Genomic DNA, 17,899 nt, shown 5'->3' on the forward strand with positions numbered 1-17,899 from the left:
AGTAGGAGTTGCCTTTGATTGGCCAGAGAAGAAAGGGAAAGAAGATCCCGGTTAAAGTACTGCTGCCAAACAGCTCCCTGAAATGGAGAGAATGGTTGTACACAATGAATATGACTTTCAGTAGATCAAAAACAGTGAGGGCATTAAAATCACATAGTCACTACTTGGAAGGATTAATGTAAAACAAGAAGACATTTTTTTTTTTATTCTTCTTAAAGTACAGATATACTTTAAGCTCTCATAGTTTTCCATGGGTAGAGAGGACAGTTTTTCTTGTGAACAGTTTTGATAAAGAAGACCCAATAGACCCTGAATGTTGGGGGTCACATATATCAGTTGCATGAGATTCAGTTGAAAAAAAAAATACAAAGAAAAATACCTATGTGAGGAGGAGATATTGTGCTGCCAACTTTACCTTAGGGTAATTCAGGAGTTCAATATGCCCTACTGTATTTCCAGAGGTTAACCTGATTCTTCCCCTAATTCCTGCCCACTACCTGCAGTGATGATGCACTAGAGGGAAAAACCGCCGCCGGGCTTTCGCTACAGCTAGCAGTGGCATAAGTCGATCCCTCCAGCACTCCATAGACTTCCATGGGGTCCGACGTCGGCCAGCAACTAAGAGGTATGCGGCCCGGAGGGGTGCGTTGCATTCTGCGTCTGGCTTCACAAGCCATTTGTTGACGTGAGCCTGGCGACGGATAATCAGAATTGCCCCACTCAAAGTAATGGGTTCAGTGGAGGGAAAATGTGCCGGATGACAGACATGTGTGAACCCTGCCAAAGTAATATGTATTACTAAAGAGGTAAATACTGTAATAATAATTATTATTAATATTATTATTATTATTATTGTGCCAATAGTTTCAGGGCACTGTACAAATAAAAATTATATGTCACCAAGGCAAGTACAATAAGCATAAGTAGAAAACAAACTGATGCAGAGGGAGAGAGGTCGTACACATGTGGTGGGCTTACAATCTACAAATTAAGGGTAGAGAGGCAGTAGGGGAGGGGAGCAGCTGTTCAAAGTTCAATACAGTGGCAACAGAGTTATGGTAGAATGTACTCTCTTCTGAAGACATGTGTTTTCAAGTTTATTTTTTATTTTTACTGTTGATAATTTAGATTATGAGACACTTGAGAAACCATCAATATATCATTATCAGTTATCAATAATGGTATAATTTCCACAAATGTTGCATGTAGCAAAACATATTACAGTACTCTGTAGGCATGTTAGACACATATGCTTCCATGCACAACCTCATAGCCGGCATATATTTACATGAAATCTAGTTTAAAAAACAAAGCTGACATACTTTAGCCTTTGGTGCCACAACTACTTATGGCTTTCACATCTGACTTGTGCCACTCTATGCAGTAATAACTTTTGATTATTTATGGCACATTGTGGCCCTGGAGTACCTTAGAAAGAAAACCACATCTTGTGAATATTGGGGACCCATTGCACCTTCTTATTAAAATGTTTTTGTTTGCTGCGGCCTTATGAAGGTATTCTGTTGTGATATTTTTTGTCCTTTTTTTATTTATATGTTGTTTGGACCTGGTTCCCATATGCTTCCATTCAGCTCCATCTGGTCCCTGATCTCCTGTCGTCTTCCTGCTTCCGAGATGAGAGCTTGGTGTAGGACCATTATACTCCACTGGACCTTTAACCACTGCTGCGACCAGTGATTGGCTAAGCGGGCAGGTCCCACACTAAGCGCTCAACTGTGAAGAAGGAAGAAAAAAGGAGAATTGTGACTAAATCTGACTGAGGCTGGGTTCACACCACGTTTTCTTAAATACGGTTCCCGTATACGGTTGGGAGGAGGGGGCGGGGCTTAATCGCAGCGCCCGCACTCAGCCGTATTCGGGAACCGTATTTAATGCAAGTCTATGAGAAATTGGGGCCCGGCTGTTGAAAGGGGCATGTCTCCAACAGTTTTTAAAAATCCCAACATATTTACTAAAGTTCTCACATAAAATGTGGTAGCTTTGAGCTCTGGTAAAAGTTTAGAATAATTGTAAAAAAAAAAAAGCAAATCAAGGGATAAATACAAAATGTAGGAAACAAATTTGTAACTACCGTGGGGATATACCTGTTGGGGAAAAAAAACACAGAAAACTATACTCCACCCTTAGTAAATCATAGGCCATTGTCATATCTACTATGTATAGGCTTTTTTCAATGTTTCACTTTTTTTTCCAAGACTTAATAGAGTTATCAAGGAATAGAAAAACAGAGCTACTTTCCTTCAAGAACCAATCCTCGTCTGTCTCCAGGTTGGGTGTGGTTCTGCAGCTTAGTTCCATTGAAGTGAATGGAGCCAAGTTGTAAAACCAACTCAACCTGGAGACAGACCTATAGCTCTTTTTGAAAGAAATTAGCTCTGTTTTTTTTAGCTTTTATTTAAAATTTTGCAAAACATACATTTTAACTTTTGTTTTCTTTTATTTTAATTTCTGTCAATTTATCATCAACAGGCAGATTACAGGGCCTCTGACATGACCTAATAGGATTCTTTATATTGAAGATATGGAGTTCCTTTTTAAACCTCCAACTTTAACACAGTCATCAACAAAGTCCATGGTCTTTCATTGGGGGAGTGGGGTTGCTGCCTCTTAACAATACCACTTTAACTTGCTACACTCTTCAACTTGACAGTAACTTTATATTTACATTACTTTGCTGGTGCCATTTCTACAACTTTATACTGGACCCCACATCAGTCTCATTGTCATAGCCTTCTATTAGGAGACAAAATATCTTCCAGTATGCATGCTCACTCTTAGTCTCACTACATAGGCCTCTGCTAGGCCACAGATAAACAGATTTTGCTGCCTTGTTGGGATGTCAATAATACTTTAGATAATATGTAGCCACTGGTTCTCTTGAAAACCATTCTCTCAGATTCACGAGCACCTACAGCAATTTCACATATTTGTTCTTTCTTATGCATTCATTTCAATTAGCATGTACTCTCCTTACACAGGTCCCACTTTTCCTACAAGGGATCCACCCAGGGATCATGTGCTGGGTAAAAAAGTATGGGAACTCACCCAAGATTTCCACTCAAGGGCAGGTCCTGTAGGACCCCTGCTAATGGGAATGGTGTTTTTGCTGTGGAAAAAGTGCAGGAACTCAGTTTCCACATATTCCTGCAGGACTTTAGCCCTGGATTCACTGGTCTGCCGGTCAGTGTCTGCCTAGTTCCAAATCTTAGCCCACACTTGACTCTTGCATTTCCTGCACACCCAGTGCCCCAAAACACCAGAAACACTATATGGTTGTTTGGATGTTTGTTAACCCCATCTAAAGGCACTTTAGCACAGCACAATGACCAAATTCCACCTGGTAAAAAAATCAACAGAATCAAGACACTATATATTGGCCCTTTTTGAATAACACAGGAATAGTAACATTAGCTCCTGCCATATGTGGTACGGGGTGCCTGGAAGGCAGAGAACACATTTATCAACCATATTTTGCAGGAAAACTTACACAACTTAAAGGGGTAGTCTGGTTTAGGAAAATGTATCCCATATTCAAAGGATAGAGGATAAGTGTTTGATTGCGGGGGGTCCATCTACTGGGAGCAATCTGGACGCACCCACCCCCACGGAATCTCCTGCACAGAGCGCAGGCTCTCCTTATGTGCAGAGCTGGGGATCGGCACACCCCCTTTATGCATGTCTATGGGAGAGCCGAAGATACACGACCCTGTACTTGTGCATGTCTGGCTCTCCCATAGAGGGAATACATTTTCCTAAACCAGACTACCTCTTTAACATTGCAACTCAGAACTGGATAAAAATAGGTATATGCAGATCAACAACCCCTACCTTTTAAACAGAAATTTTATTGTTTGAGCATTTAAGGATAAAGAATAATAAGTGTGATGCATGTCTCCCCAACATAGTTTTGACCCTTTTTGTCTACTGTATATAAGATTAATACAAAGGGCATGCTATTATAACATTCTATGTTGATTGCACAGGAAACAATATTGAAAGAGGATTACTTACGAACAGAATTCTTGTGGTTGCTTTCTTTGCTAGGCAACATCTTTACCCCTCTAGATTTTAGTTCAATTGCCTTTTTTACTGTAAAATAAAGCAGACACATGGAAATACATTATTAACTCAAAATGCAAGAGAATAAAAGATTTAGTAGGTCCCCAGTTGTTGTAACACACTCTTTAAGGCTAGGTTCCCATTTAGGGTATTTTTTTTGCCATTTTTAGAGCTTAAAAAGGAATGTGTCACCAAATAACAACTTTTTTTTTCTTAAAGGTTAAATATATTTGTTTATATGTTTTAAAGGGGTTCTCCGGTGCTTACACATCTTAAGATGCCTGATCGCGGGAGCCCCGCCACTGGGACCCCCGGGATCATGCATGTGGCACCCCGTTTGTAATCAGTCTCCGGAGCGTGTTCGCTCCGGGACTGATTACAGGCGACCACCGGGCCGGCGGCGTGTGACGTCACGCCTCCGCCCCCGTGTGACGTCACACAGGGGCGGAGGCGTGACGTCACACGCCGCCGGCCCGGTGGTCGCCTGTAATTAGTCCCGGAGCGAACACGCTCCGGGGACTGATTACAAACGGGGTGCCGTGTGCATGATCCCGGGGGTCCCCAGCGGCGGGACTCTGGCGATCAGGCATCTTATCCCCTATCCTTTGGATAGGGGAAAAGATCTGTAAGCACCGGAGAACCCCTTTAAATATGAAAATAAATCTTTTTTTTTTTTTAAATCACTTGTCAGAAAATATGAAAAACAATTATTAAAATGTTCTTATATCCCACTGTTTACCAGTGGAGAGAGCTAAAATGAGAATGTGAAGAGAAAGTAACTTGAAACTTGGCTGCTGCAAATTTGACCCACTCCTCTCCCTGCTGGTGAACTCACACCTCCCTTCCTCTTGTGCCTGTGCAAAAGGAGAGGGAGAAATTCCACGGTGCCATGCCATCTTGTTGGTGACTGAACAGTGGTAAAGTACAGCTGCTACAATATTAATGTGTGTATATATATATATATATATATATATATATATATATATATATATATGAAGAATCTGACACGGATGCAGCATATTACAATACCAGTGAATGACATTTTAACAGATCTATCCCATGGTTCACAGTCTAGTGTAAACATCACCCCCTGCAGTCAGTCTTCAGTGACCCAGTAAGGGACATACATAGTCAGTGACGCAGGCAGGCTCAGTACAGAGACACATGCAGACTCTGTACTGAGCGTAGCTCTCACACACGGCTTTCCCAGGCTCCTGAAGGGCATGTGATATGCTTCATACCTCGTAAAACCGTGTGTTACAGTTATGCCCTGTAGTGACTAATGGCCCTGTAATGATTACAGGGCCTGACTGTCTGACACAGCTTTCCCAGGCTCCTGAATGGCATGTGATCTGCTTAGTACTGACACATTTCTGGCCATTCAGGAGCTTGGAAAAGCTGTTTGTGACAGTCAGACTCTGTTATCATTACAGGGCCATGAGTCATTATAGGGTTTGACTGCCACGCATAGCTTTCCCAGGCTCCTTAATGGCCAAAAATGTTTCAGTAATAAACAGATCAGGAGCCTTGGAAAGCTGTGCATGACAATCAGTGAGGTGGTCTACACATTGAGGAGGTCGGAATGTGCAGGGAGCTGAGCATCAGGAATTGCAGGCAGGTCACTGAGTTCAGCAGCGGGAGGGAGAAAAGAAGGGACTGCAGTTCTAAACTTTGTATAAACCTTATCTTCTCCTGTCCCATGTCTGCAGAGTGAGCTGAGAGGAAACCAGGGAAGGACTGTGTAATGTGTGTGACTGTGTGACTGTGTGGTGTCGTCTCCCCCCCCCCCCCCCATCCACCTCTCTGATGCTCTCTGTTCCATTGATAGGTCACTGTTCCTCAGGGACTTCAAGAAAATGGCTCTGGCCCCCAGTACACACTTTATTAATAAATAACAATAAAAGTATACTGTGCTTAAAACTAAATACATAAATTAAAGGATTTATCTTGATAGAACAATTATATTTATTTAAAAAAAAATAATAATAATAATTGGTGACACATTCCATAAATTTATTTGCCCTCCTTTTGGTCAGTATTTTTTTTTTTAATAAAACCATGAATGGGTTCAAAGCACACAAATCTTTACATTTCCATGGTTTCTCTCTGTGTCAGTTCACTCCTGGTTTTGGTAAAATACTGACCAAAATGAAGCTAAAAAAACTGAGTGGAAACATAACCTTAATTTGGAACATTGAACACGTATGTGTACAGTCAATTTTTTGAGACTATTGTATGAAAGATTATAAACTGCTGGGCAGGAAAAGCACAGTGATTGGTGTTTCCAAAATCATCACAAGAGTCATAAATTCTGATGCAAATGTTTTGGACTCGATATGACATCCATGCAGAGAATACAGATGCACATTCTTTGTTTTATTGTTCAAAACTGATTCCAAAGCAAATTAATAATGCTTCTTCTTCAACATTAAATGAGTGACTGTACTGACTGTATCTTTGCCAGTTACTACATTCACATCTTGCTACATACATACTGTATATTTAGCCTTCTTCGCTTTAAATTTTGCTTTTATTGGCACTTTTTTTAAGCTTGCTAGTAAAAATTTTCCAAACAATTGCTGAAACACAGTAGATTTGTGGCCCAATATAATTGTATTGATTACTGCCAGCATACAACTATTTACAGACATATATTGACAGAAAGGACTTGTAATATTTTTAATGGAGGGAACTCCATTCTGCTACATTGGATTATAAATAGCAATACCACATCCTTGCCACAGTAAATTTGTAATACAGATCTGTATGTATCAAGTATATCAATCAATGTATCCTAGCTTTGAGGAAGACTGCTTAGGTAATTCCCAAATGCCAGCAATGTATCTCTTGTAATGAGAACCCTGGGGGAATGTTCTTTGTCCAGAGCTGATCCTTAGAGAGAAAAGTAGTTATCTTTTAAATGTGAAACACAACTTTTAGAATATGTGCTTCCATTTCCAGAGAGAAGATAGAAAATGTGCTAAGAAATGATTAAAAATAATTTACTTGATGAATAATAAATAGAATATAGATCATCTGCAGACACTGAAGTGACTGAAGTCACATAGAAGTGACTGAAAATTAACCAAAATCTTGGTTAATTTTTAAAGTTGTATTATTGAATTTCCTTGTGTAGTTTAAACAATTATGTGTTGTAATCATAACCACAATGTACATGTTTTGCATTTTTGTACAAAAAATATTCTTGGTTTTAACCCTTAGTTCAGTATAATAACTGCAAACATACAGTACACTACAATATAACATGCAAATCATTGAACTTTCTATAACCTTGAATGGGGCCAGCATAAATAGTTAAATATGCCCATTTTACTGTACTGTAAATGGGGATGTTTCTGGAGTTTTCAGATACAGATTTACTTTAAACTTCTAACCTTCAATTTATAATGATGATGGAGGCTATATGACCTGTATATATCTTCTAAAAATGTTTATTATCATCCAGTAATGCTCTATTTAAGGGTTTTCAAGAAATCATTAAATCCTTAAGCCTAGGAGAAGTGAGTTAATAGAATGTAAGGGTCCCATACAAAATAGGGAAACCCTCCGGAAGGGTGCTAAGAGCCTTAATTTACATTCGTAGTTATATGAATAGCAGTAATGCAATTTTAAATGGTCCATATCTACTGTAAGTCAGTTAGCTAATCCTACATGCCCCCAGTTTAGACGCCTTAGGCCCTAGAGAGGTAAGTGAATAAAATGTCAGGGTTTGAAACATTGCCACCTCCACGTGGTGGATGGGGGACACATTTTAGAGAAAAGCCACAAATTTATATTTGTATTTAATATAGCAAAAATGCTGAGGGATCAGGCTAGAGACATCATCAGAAAACAGGCAATGGTCAGGAACAGAGCAGATCAAAACAGCAACAGAACCTTCATGAGTAGACAAGCTACAATGTTGCTCAGGCAATGAAAGGAGGGCGGAGTGTCCTTATATAGGTGATGTCAGTCAGGGATTGGAGGGGGAGCAAAATCAGAGGCACTCAAAGAGATAGCTCTGTATGACACTGCAGGTTGCACCAGACACTGTCACTGCCTGAGATAGTGCCGAGTCTAGAGCCTGCAGCGAGGAAGAGCAGCCATGCATGCAGTTTGGCTGAGGTAGGTTGCAAGATGTGCTGTACTCTGGTAGTTGCCAACTGCCAGCATTGTGGTGGGGACCTATCCAAATGCCTTCATACTCATATTAATTGGGGTTTGGTGAGAGGCCACATGATGCATTTCTATTTGCACTTATGGGGCAGATTTGGATAGTTTTGCATTGTTTTGTGCCCCTTTTGTTATGCATCTGTTGTTGCTTTAATAATATGGACTAGCGCTGTACTGTGCGCCCTCTTACGTTTTTGTGGTTTCAAGCATTACTATCATTAGTAAAAAAAAATAATTAAATGCTCATGTCAGCGTAGTAATGTGCTCTAGGACTTGTATGCATAATAATATGCATGTTAAATGCTCATGTCAGCGTAGTAATGTGCTCTAGGACTTGTATGCATAGTAATATGCATGTTTTTATATGTAAAATACCTTTTGATCTATGTATTAATATGATCACTCTGCTTGCAGACCTCCTGAAGGCTGGTGGCGTTTCATGAACAAACTTTCTCCTTTCATCTCCCTCCCTCTTCTCCCCCCCTCTACTCCTCCTGTCATGGGGTCTGCACAAACATTTGCAAAGCTTTGTGCCTAAAGTACATGCTCTATATAACTCTCATGCAGCCATGCATACCTATGTGGTGCAAAAACATAAGCAATACATTCATAAAATAACCAAAGAGAAATAATTTTGCATATAAATAATAATTCAGCACTCTGTATTGCTTGTTAGTGTGCATGGAAATGCTCCTCTTCTGAAATGGCAGCAAGCTGTCTGCATGTTGTCTGGATCTCACAGGCATTCAGCTCATACTGGTGAAAGCTGGATTATACACAACTTTGAGGCACAGCAGGGAGATAACCACACCTCCCTCCCCTCAGAAAAAAACTCCATTTTTTTAATGAAGTATATTAGGAAATTGTTTAGGGGGCGATTTATCCAAACCTGTCCAGAGGAAAGTTGGTGAGTTTCCCATAGCAACCAATTGCATCGCTTCTTTCATTTTTGAAAAGGCCTCTAAAAATTTAAGAAGCGATCTGATTGGTTGCAATGGGCAACTCAGAAACTTTTCCTCTGGACAGGTTTTGACAATTCTCTCCTTTAGCTTTTCAGGAAGTATTAAATTTAAAAAAGTTGTTTCCAATGACAGTAACGCTTTAAGAGTGACTATATTGTTACATCATACTGGTGAGAAATAATTGTAAATAGAATATATTGTTACACTTGAATGGTATTATGGAATAACATTTATTTATGTATTTTGTGTTTTCTACAACATCTCTTGATATGTTACTAAATGGTGAATTAAACTATTGGGGCAGCTTATAAAATACATTAAAAACACTTATTGTCTACACAGTACCAGTTTTGGATACATTTTTGGAGCCCACAGATCACAAGGTACCATAATAAAGGGAGCTCTCACATGCTAGAAACATGATGGATTGCGGTTACATGGCTTCATGTTTGTCTACCGATACTGTTCATTTAGTTTAGTTAAGGATTCCAGGACATGATATCTGAATACTTCATTTATGTAACAAAATCTGGGTGGTCCCACATCCAGTAGCAATACACAATATAAAAATTTGGTGACAGAGTGTCATAAAATCATGTTGCTGTGAATAGCTGTCACTCTCCCACCATACATTTCAGAACATATTTGCCCAGATTTAGCAATGTGTCTGAGGACAAAAACTGATTTGTCCATAGCAACCAATAACGGCTTAAATTAAGAAATTAAAGCTGAGCTCCAATTGGTTGCTGTGGGCTAATCAGACAGTTTTTGTCTAGAAGAGATTAATAAATCGTGGGCATTGAATTAAGAGATAAATCAAGAAAAAACATGTATGGAAAATTGACCTACTCTAAAGATAGGCATTTTATAGTTGCAGAAAGCCCCTTTATTTTAGTTCATACAATTTAGGGTGTACTTTTATTATTCATACGCAGTAGAAATCTTTATATATATATATATATATATATATATATATATATATATATATATATATATATATATTTTTTTTTTTTTTGTAATATAGCTATTACTTTACTTTAGATCAATCATTTTTTAGAGAAAGTAGTGTACTCAAAAATGATCTGTACCTTGGAACTGGGCATTAAATCCTTTCCTTCTGTGGTTACTGTCAGATGTAAAATGAAGACGCAGCCAATTTTTATTGCTTATAACAGGAGATGGTAGGCTCATCCCAGTTAACCTGCAAAGTAAAACAATGTCAATTTAATACAAGTTATATGTTTCCCCTATAACAAAAATGTTATGTAACATAATGACTACTGACTGTGGTTCAGGTTTTATGCTTATGTAAAATACAGAATAGACGATAGTGACTACAACATCTATTTGGTTAGCAATTAGGTGGTGGCCCCTTCTGTCCACCGATTGGCCCCAAGTAACCTGATCATGGTAAGCTGAGTGATTATAATTGAAGCCAGGAGCCACGTGAACCCCACAAGACCAACCATCTTAGTACTCTTGGTACACCCTGTCTTAAGAGGCTTTAATCACAGCACTACATTATCACTCTATAGTATTGTACAAGGGAGGCTTGTTCAAATCAACCTGGAACTACTAAGAGTTAATTTAAAAAAGCATTAAAAAAGTTTTTAAAAAGTATAAACATGCATGTATTAAAAAGTATCAATGTATCAAAATTATTTTTTATCTACCCCAGAATGGTATCAATAAAAACTACAGAATAGCTGAACAGCTTTGTAGACAGTAACCTTAAAAATAAAATTACAGCTGTCAAATTAGGAATCTAAAATGTTTTTAAGTCTCTTTACTTTTTAAAATTAGTAAAACATAACATAACTATATACATATGATATAGTTGTAATAGTTCTGACCCTCGAAATACAGTTATCATGTGAAAACAAATCTCCCACAAAATGGCAATTTTTTTTCTGTTTACAATACATTATATGGTCAAATAAAGTATGCCTTTAATAAGGAGAGGAACGAAATGCCAATTCAAAAAATCATTGCACCTGGTTAGGGTTAAGGTAAAATAAATTTGTCAAAAGATAAATCAAAAATGTAACCCATATGTGTTTAGTCAATGTCTTTGATGATCTGACTGATAGTACATCAAAGTCTTTGCTAGAATAGTAGGGTGCAACAGTGATTCTAAGCTCTGTGTAGCCTCTGTAAAAATATATGATTTTTTTTAATATAAAATCAAAAAGCCGTAATTTGTACAGGATGGTGTATCAGAGTGATGTTTATAGGTTTATTGCTTGCTGTGCATAGTTAAAGGGGTTCTCCACTGCCTTAACCTACTTTTGGCAGTTAGTTAGTACTGTGGCTATGTTATTATGGCTTTTTTTCATGTTGCTAACGGTTCTGTATGTGGTGTTTTACTTACCTTTTTTCCAGACCTGGAAGCTGGTTTCTTCATTTGCTTCCTGCCTTGCCTCGACCACTTTGTTTCTTTTCTTCTGCCGCCATCTTGCCATCGGGACGTCACCGTGGAGGGTGGTGTGTTGGATGCCAGCCTGCCCGTCGCGCCGTACGTGCCCGCCTCCCGCGCGACGGAATCCTCGGTCGTCATCAGCGCACACCCTCCTTACTTTCAGCTTCTTCTAAGCTGAATGCGGATTGGGCTGCTTTCGGCGAAGGAGGGTGCGCACTGATGACGACCGAGGATTCCGTCGCGCGCGAGGCGTGCACGTACGGAGCGAGGGGCAGGCCGGCCTCCAACACACCACCCTCCACGGTGACGTCCCGATGGCAAGATGGTGGCGGAAGTAAAGAAAAAAAAGTGGTCAAGGCAAGGCAGGAAGCAAATGAAGAAACCAGCTTCCGGGTCTGGAAAAAAGGTAAGTAAAACATCACATACAGAACCGTTAGCAACATGAAAAAAAAAGCCATAATAACATTTAGCCACAGAACTAAATAACTGCCAAAAGTAGGTTAAGGCAGTGGAGAACCCCTTTAAGATATATATTATTTATTATATACAGTGCACTCACTTACATTGCAGACAAGAGACTCCTATTTTTTTCACTGGCTGAAATTTCAGCAAAGAGTTAACATAAATCAACAGAAAAAAGTTTCAGGTAGTAACAGGTATGTCATTAGTAACAGTATTATCTGATTAGCATGCAGCCCAGGTAATATAAGGAGAGAGTGACCCCTCATAGTCCCCTTTCTTTGCTGATAAGCTAAGAGATAAGTGCTATTTTTTTATTTTGATATTGTAATATATTATATGGTTGTTTCATTGCTTATACTGTAGATCACTATAGAACCCTAAGGCCTCTATTACACGAACATACAGTTATTATGTCCATAATATGGATCTGACATACAAGCATTGTATCTGTATTTCAGTACATGGGCTATGTCTTAAGAAATTAAGTTACATATAAAAAAATGTGTGACAAATTAATATACTGATGAAATACATATAAAATACATATATATATATATATATATATATATATATATATATATATATTATAAATCCCTCTTCAGAGATTTCAATTGGTGTATTTCAGATGCAAAATGAATGATAGTATCACATGCTATGTCTTATAAAAATGTACTGTATGTATTTTATATAGCAATTAGAATAGCCCCATTGATTAACATAAGCTCTACATTACAGTCTGTAAAAAATGGATGTGATACAAACGCAAAATACACTTGTATAAAACTGGTCTCAAGGATTGGATTGTTGTGACTAGAGATGAATTAATCAATTTCAACTATTTAACATTTTTCTGAATTTCACAAATTATATCATTAGTGGACACTGATGTGGTCACATGCTTATGTCTCACGTACATCTGGCAGACTAGAGGGGAGAACCATGTAAGTATACTCACTACTCAGTAGGTACAAGTGCATGGACTCCTCTCATTGACAGGAGTCCCTACTTCAGTGGCACTTTATGCTATTAACTGAGGCTTTAGTGAGGGAGGTAAATAGCTTGCAAATCTTGGTGCATGGTATTGCTGAGGTTGGATACACTTAACATTCTATTAACCTTGGAGGGTCAGTTTGGAAAAAGACTGCTAGGTTGAAAAAGGTGTCAGTCTTAACACCAATTTTATTTTTGCATTTTTACTTTTTTCCTCCTTACCTTCTAAGAGCCAGAACGCTTTTATGTTTCCATCCATAGACCAATATGAGCGCTCTTTGCATGACCAATTGTACTTTGTAATGACAACTTATCATTTTACCATAAAATGTATGGCATAACCAAAACAATATTGTTTGTGTGGGGAAAATGGAAAGAAAACCACATGTTTGCAAACATTGGAGGGTTTTATTTTCACAATGTACATTTTAAAGTAAAAATGAAATGTTTTCTTTATTCTGTGGGTCAATACAATTAACATGATACCCTTGTTTTCATTTTTCTATTTCTGGACTACTTTAAAAACAACAATTATGTTTTTTTTTTTTTTAATTAACCATTTAAGGACTCAGTCCATTTTGGCCTTAAGGACTCAGACAATTTAATTTTTACGTTTTCATTTTTTCCTCCTCGCCTTCTAAAAATCATAACTCTTTTATATTTTCATCCACAGACTAGTATGAGGGCTTGTTTTTTGCGCGACCAGTTGTTCTTTGTAATGACATCACTCATTATATCATAAAATGTATGGCGCAACCAAAAAGCACTATTTTTGTGGGGAAATTAAAACGAAAAACGCAATTTTGCTAATTTTGGAAGGTTTCGTTTTCACGCCGTACAATTTATGGTAAAAATGACATGTGTTCTTTATTCTGAGGGTCAATACAATTAAAATGATACCCATTATTACATACTTTTATATTATTGTTGCGCTTAAAAAAAATCACAAACTTTTTAACCAAATTAGTACGTTTATAATCCCTTTATTTTGATGACCTCTAACTTTTTTATTTTTCCGTATAAGCGGCGGTATGGGGGCTAATTTTTTGCGCCATGATCTGTACTTTTTTTTGATACCACATTTGCATATGAAAAACTTTTAATTCATTTTTTATAATTTTTTTAAATAAAATGTATTAAAAAAGTAGGAATTTGGGATTTTTTTTTTCGTTCACGCCGTTCACCGTACGGGATCATTAACATTTTATTTTAATAGTTCGGACAGTTACGCACGCGGCGATACCAAATATGTCTGTAAACAAAAAATTTACGCTTTTTGGGGGTAAAATAGGAAAAAACGGACGTTTTACTTTTTTATTGGGGGAGGGGATTTTTCACTTTTTTTTACTGTTACTTTTACATTTTTTTACATCTTTTTTTACACTTGAATAGTCCCCATAGGGGACTATTCATAGCAATACCATGATTGCTAATACTGATCTGTTCTATGTATAGGACATAGAACAGATCAGTGTTATCGACTATCTTCTGCTCTGGTCTGCTCGACCACAGACCAGAGCAGGAGACGCCGGGAGCCGGACGGAGGAAGGAGAGGGGACCTCCGTGCGGCGTTATGAATGATCGGATCCCCGCAGCAACGCTGCGGGGGATCCGATCATTCATTCATATCGCGCACTGCCGCAGATGCCGGGATCTGTATTGATCCCGGCACCTGAGGGGTTAATGGCGGACGCCCGAGAGATCGCGGGCATCGGCCATTGCCGGCGGGTCCCTGGCTGCGATCAGCAGCCGGGATCAGCCGCGCATGACACGGGCATCGATCCGATGCCCGCGGTTCTGCACAGGACGTAAATGTACGTCCTGGTGCGTTAAGTACCACCTCACCAGGACGTACATTTACGTCCTGCGTCCTTAAGGGGTTAAATAAGTATGTTTAAAATTGCCCTATTTTGACCACCTAAAACTTTAAAATTTTTCCATATATAGGGCTGTATGAGGCTTCTTTTTCTGTCCTGCGATCTTTCATTTTTTTTGTTGCCACTTTTGTGTATATGTGACTTTTTAATTGCTTAATAACAATATTATTATTAATAACTCCTTAAGGACATGCACCGTAAATGTACCGCACTGCAGCAAGGTACTCCACGCATAGCGCCGTACATTTACGGCTACGGTGAGGCTGTGCTCGCTTCATGCTCAGCAGGTTCCGGCGGCTGTTAGCAGCCATGGACCAGCCAGTAATGGCAGACACTGAGCAGAAGAATGCCGATAATACTGATGAGTGCTATGCCTATGCACAGCGCCGTACATTTACGGCTACAGTGAGGCTGCGCTCGCTTCATGCATGGCGGGTCCCGGCAGCTGTTAGCAGCTGCGAACCCACCAGTAATGGCAGACACTGGTGTACAGCAGACCAGAGCAGAAGAACGCCGATAATACTGATCAGTGCTTCTGCTAATAGTATTAGGAATCTAATGATTGTTATAGATTGTCCCCTATGGGGACTAAAAAAGTGTAAAATAAATGTAAAAAAAAGTTTTAAAAAAGGTGAAAAACAGTGAAAAACCCCTCCCCAATAAAGATTTCAATCACCCCTTTTACCCATTTTAATAAAAAAAAAGCGTAAATAATGATAAATAATAAACATATTTGGTATTGCTGCGTGCACAAATGTTCAAACTATATATAATATTATGTTAATGATCCTTTACGATGAATGGCATAAACGTAAAAAAAAGATGTCCAAAATTTCTGCTTTTTGGTCACATCACATTGCAAAAAAAATTATAAAATGCGATCAAAAAGTAACATGTATGCGAAAGGGGTACTAAAAAAAACCTAAAGGTCATGTTGCAAAAAAATTAGCCCTCACACACCCCTGTATACGGAAAAAATGAGAAAATTAGAGGCGGTCAAAATAGGGCAATTTTAAATGTACTGATTTTGTAAAAAAAATATTGAGATTTTTTTTAAAACAGTACAATAATAGAAATGTATCTAACCATGGGTATCATTTTAATCATATTGACCCAGAGAATAAAGGAAACATGTCATTTTTTACCATAAAGTGTACAGCGTGATTGCATAATTGTGATTTTCGTTTAAATTTCCTTACTCAAAAAAAATTTTTTTTCGGTTTACCATACATTTTAGGGTAAAATGAGTGATGTCATCACAATGTAAAACTGGTCACACAAAAAAACAGCCCTCATTTTGGTCTGTGAAGGGAAATATAAAAGAGTTATGTATTTTAGAAGACGAGGAAGAAAAAACGAAAACACAAAAAAAAATTATCTGTGTCCAAAATGGGATGTGTCCTTAAGGGGATAATAATAATAATAATAATTAATTAGATTTTTTTTATGTTACCAAAGAGCAGCCTTTTTGGATTTCTTTTTTAAGTTCATGACGCTCTTCGTGTGGGATCATTCACATTTTTTTTTTTTTTGGCTAACCCCTTAAGGACAATTTTTGCACTTTAGTTTTTTTCTTTAAAAATTACAATGTTCTATGTTCTGTAGATCCATAAGATTAAAATGATACCCAACTTATATAGGTTTGATTTTGTTTCACTTTTTAAAAAAAAAATTAAGATTGTCCTCTTCTGACCCCTGTATCTTTGAATGTGTACGGGCTTATTTTTGTGCCATGATCTGTTGTTTTTATCTGTACCATTTTTGTTTTGATTACACTTTTTAAACGCTTTTTATACATTTTTTAGGTTAGACATGAATGGAGGGGGCGTGTCTTGACATCACGAGGGGGCGTGGTGTGACGTCACATCTCCAGTCCCAGAAACGCAGAGGTTTTAAAGACTGGAACAGCAGCCCGGCATAGATTGTGGGTGTTGCATGGAGATCGCTGGGGGTCCCTTTGGATAGGGGATAATATGTCTATGGCCGTAATATCTCTTTAAGCATGCTGAATTCAGGTATAAACACACTATTTCTCTAAATACTTAGCCATTACTTAAAGTGGTACTCCACCCTTAGACATCGTATCCCCTATCCAATGCATAGGGGATAAGGTGTCTGATCGCAGGGGTCCTGCTCTCAACTGATCGAGACCCTGCAATTTTGCTGTGGTGGTCCCAATCAGCACCCTGAGCTAGCCGTAACAATATTTACTGCACTTAGATGTCACAATAAACTTTGATTGCAGAATCTAAAGGATTAATGTTGTACATTGGCCTAATGGGAGATATCCAGCATTAGCTGTGGGTCCTGACTGCTAATAGCATCCTGGACCCACTGGGTACGAAGCACGCCCAGCTATTGAGCAATCGCCACATGGCGGGAACAGGTGCAAAACATACATTTACGTCCTGTATCTTTAAGAGGATATTAGGTATGTATTTCTTTACTTTATCAGTACAAGATAGTTCCAGCTAATGCTTCAATATAGCAATAACAGTGAGTAGGATATAAAAGGGGTTATTTTACATTGTTAAACTGTAGCTGCCAATAATGCAGTGTGGGAATAAAGAAAATTAAAAAAAATAAAAAGTCATCTGCTAGCGTTGCAAAATATTGCCATAAACTTAGCCCTGTAACATGACCTAGCTCATATAATTACGTTCTTCTTATCTTAAGAATGTATATAATCATTGGCTTGAGTACAATATATAGCAAATAATCCTCTTGACTTGCACTCCCATTACTGTTTGTCAAATCCCGTTTGGGTTATATCATTACAGTTTATAGTGGTTTATGTAGTATAGAAAAGTAATACAGTACAATAAATATGACTTACAGATTGTCAAGCAAGATATAGCATCTCATTCCCCATTGTTTAAATAGCTCTGAAATCATCAAAAATTCTTGTACTTCTGAATTGCCTTCCCGGCTGAAAA

At 38.2% G+C, this 17,899-nt stretch overlaps 1 protein-coding gene across 3 annotated transcripts in view; it reads right to left on the reverse strand.

Annotated features, from left to right (window-relative positions):
• CSMD1 (CUB and Sushi multiple domains 1) overlaps positions 1–17,899 on the reverse strand; it is a 1,887,231-nt gene that overhangs the window by 863,486 nt on the left and 1,005,846 nt on the right. For all 3 annotated transcript variants that reach the window (XM_056565713.1, XM_056565712.1, XM_056565715.1), the window contains exons 6-7: positions 10,304–10,416; positions 4,033–4,110 (exon numbers count right to left, since the gene is read on the reverse strand). In XM_056565713.1, coding sequence (XP_056421688.1) covers positions 4,033–4,110; positions 10,304–10,416 — 191 coding nt within the window. The remainder of the gene's footprint in view (positions 1–4,032; positions 4,111–10,303; positions 10,417–17,899) is intronic.

This window comes from Hyla sarda, chromosome 3, assembly GCF_029499605.1.
Source record: "Hyla sarda isolate aHylSar1 chromosome 3, aHylSar1.hap1, whole genome shotgun sequence".
NCBI lineage: Eukaryota > Metazoa > Chordata > Amphibia > Anura > Hylidae > Hyla > Hyla sarda.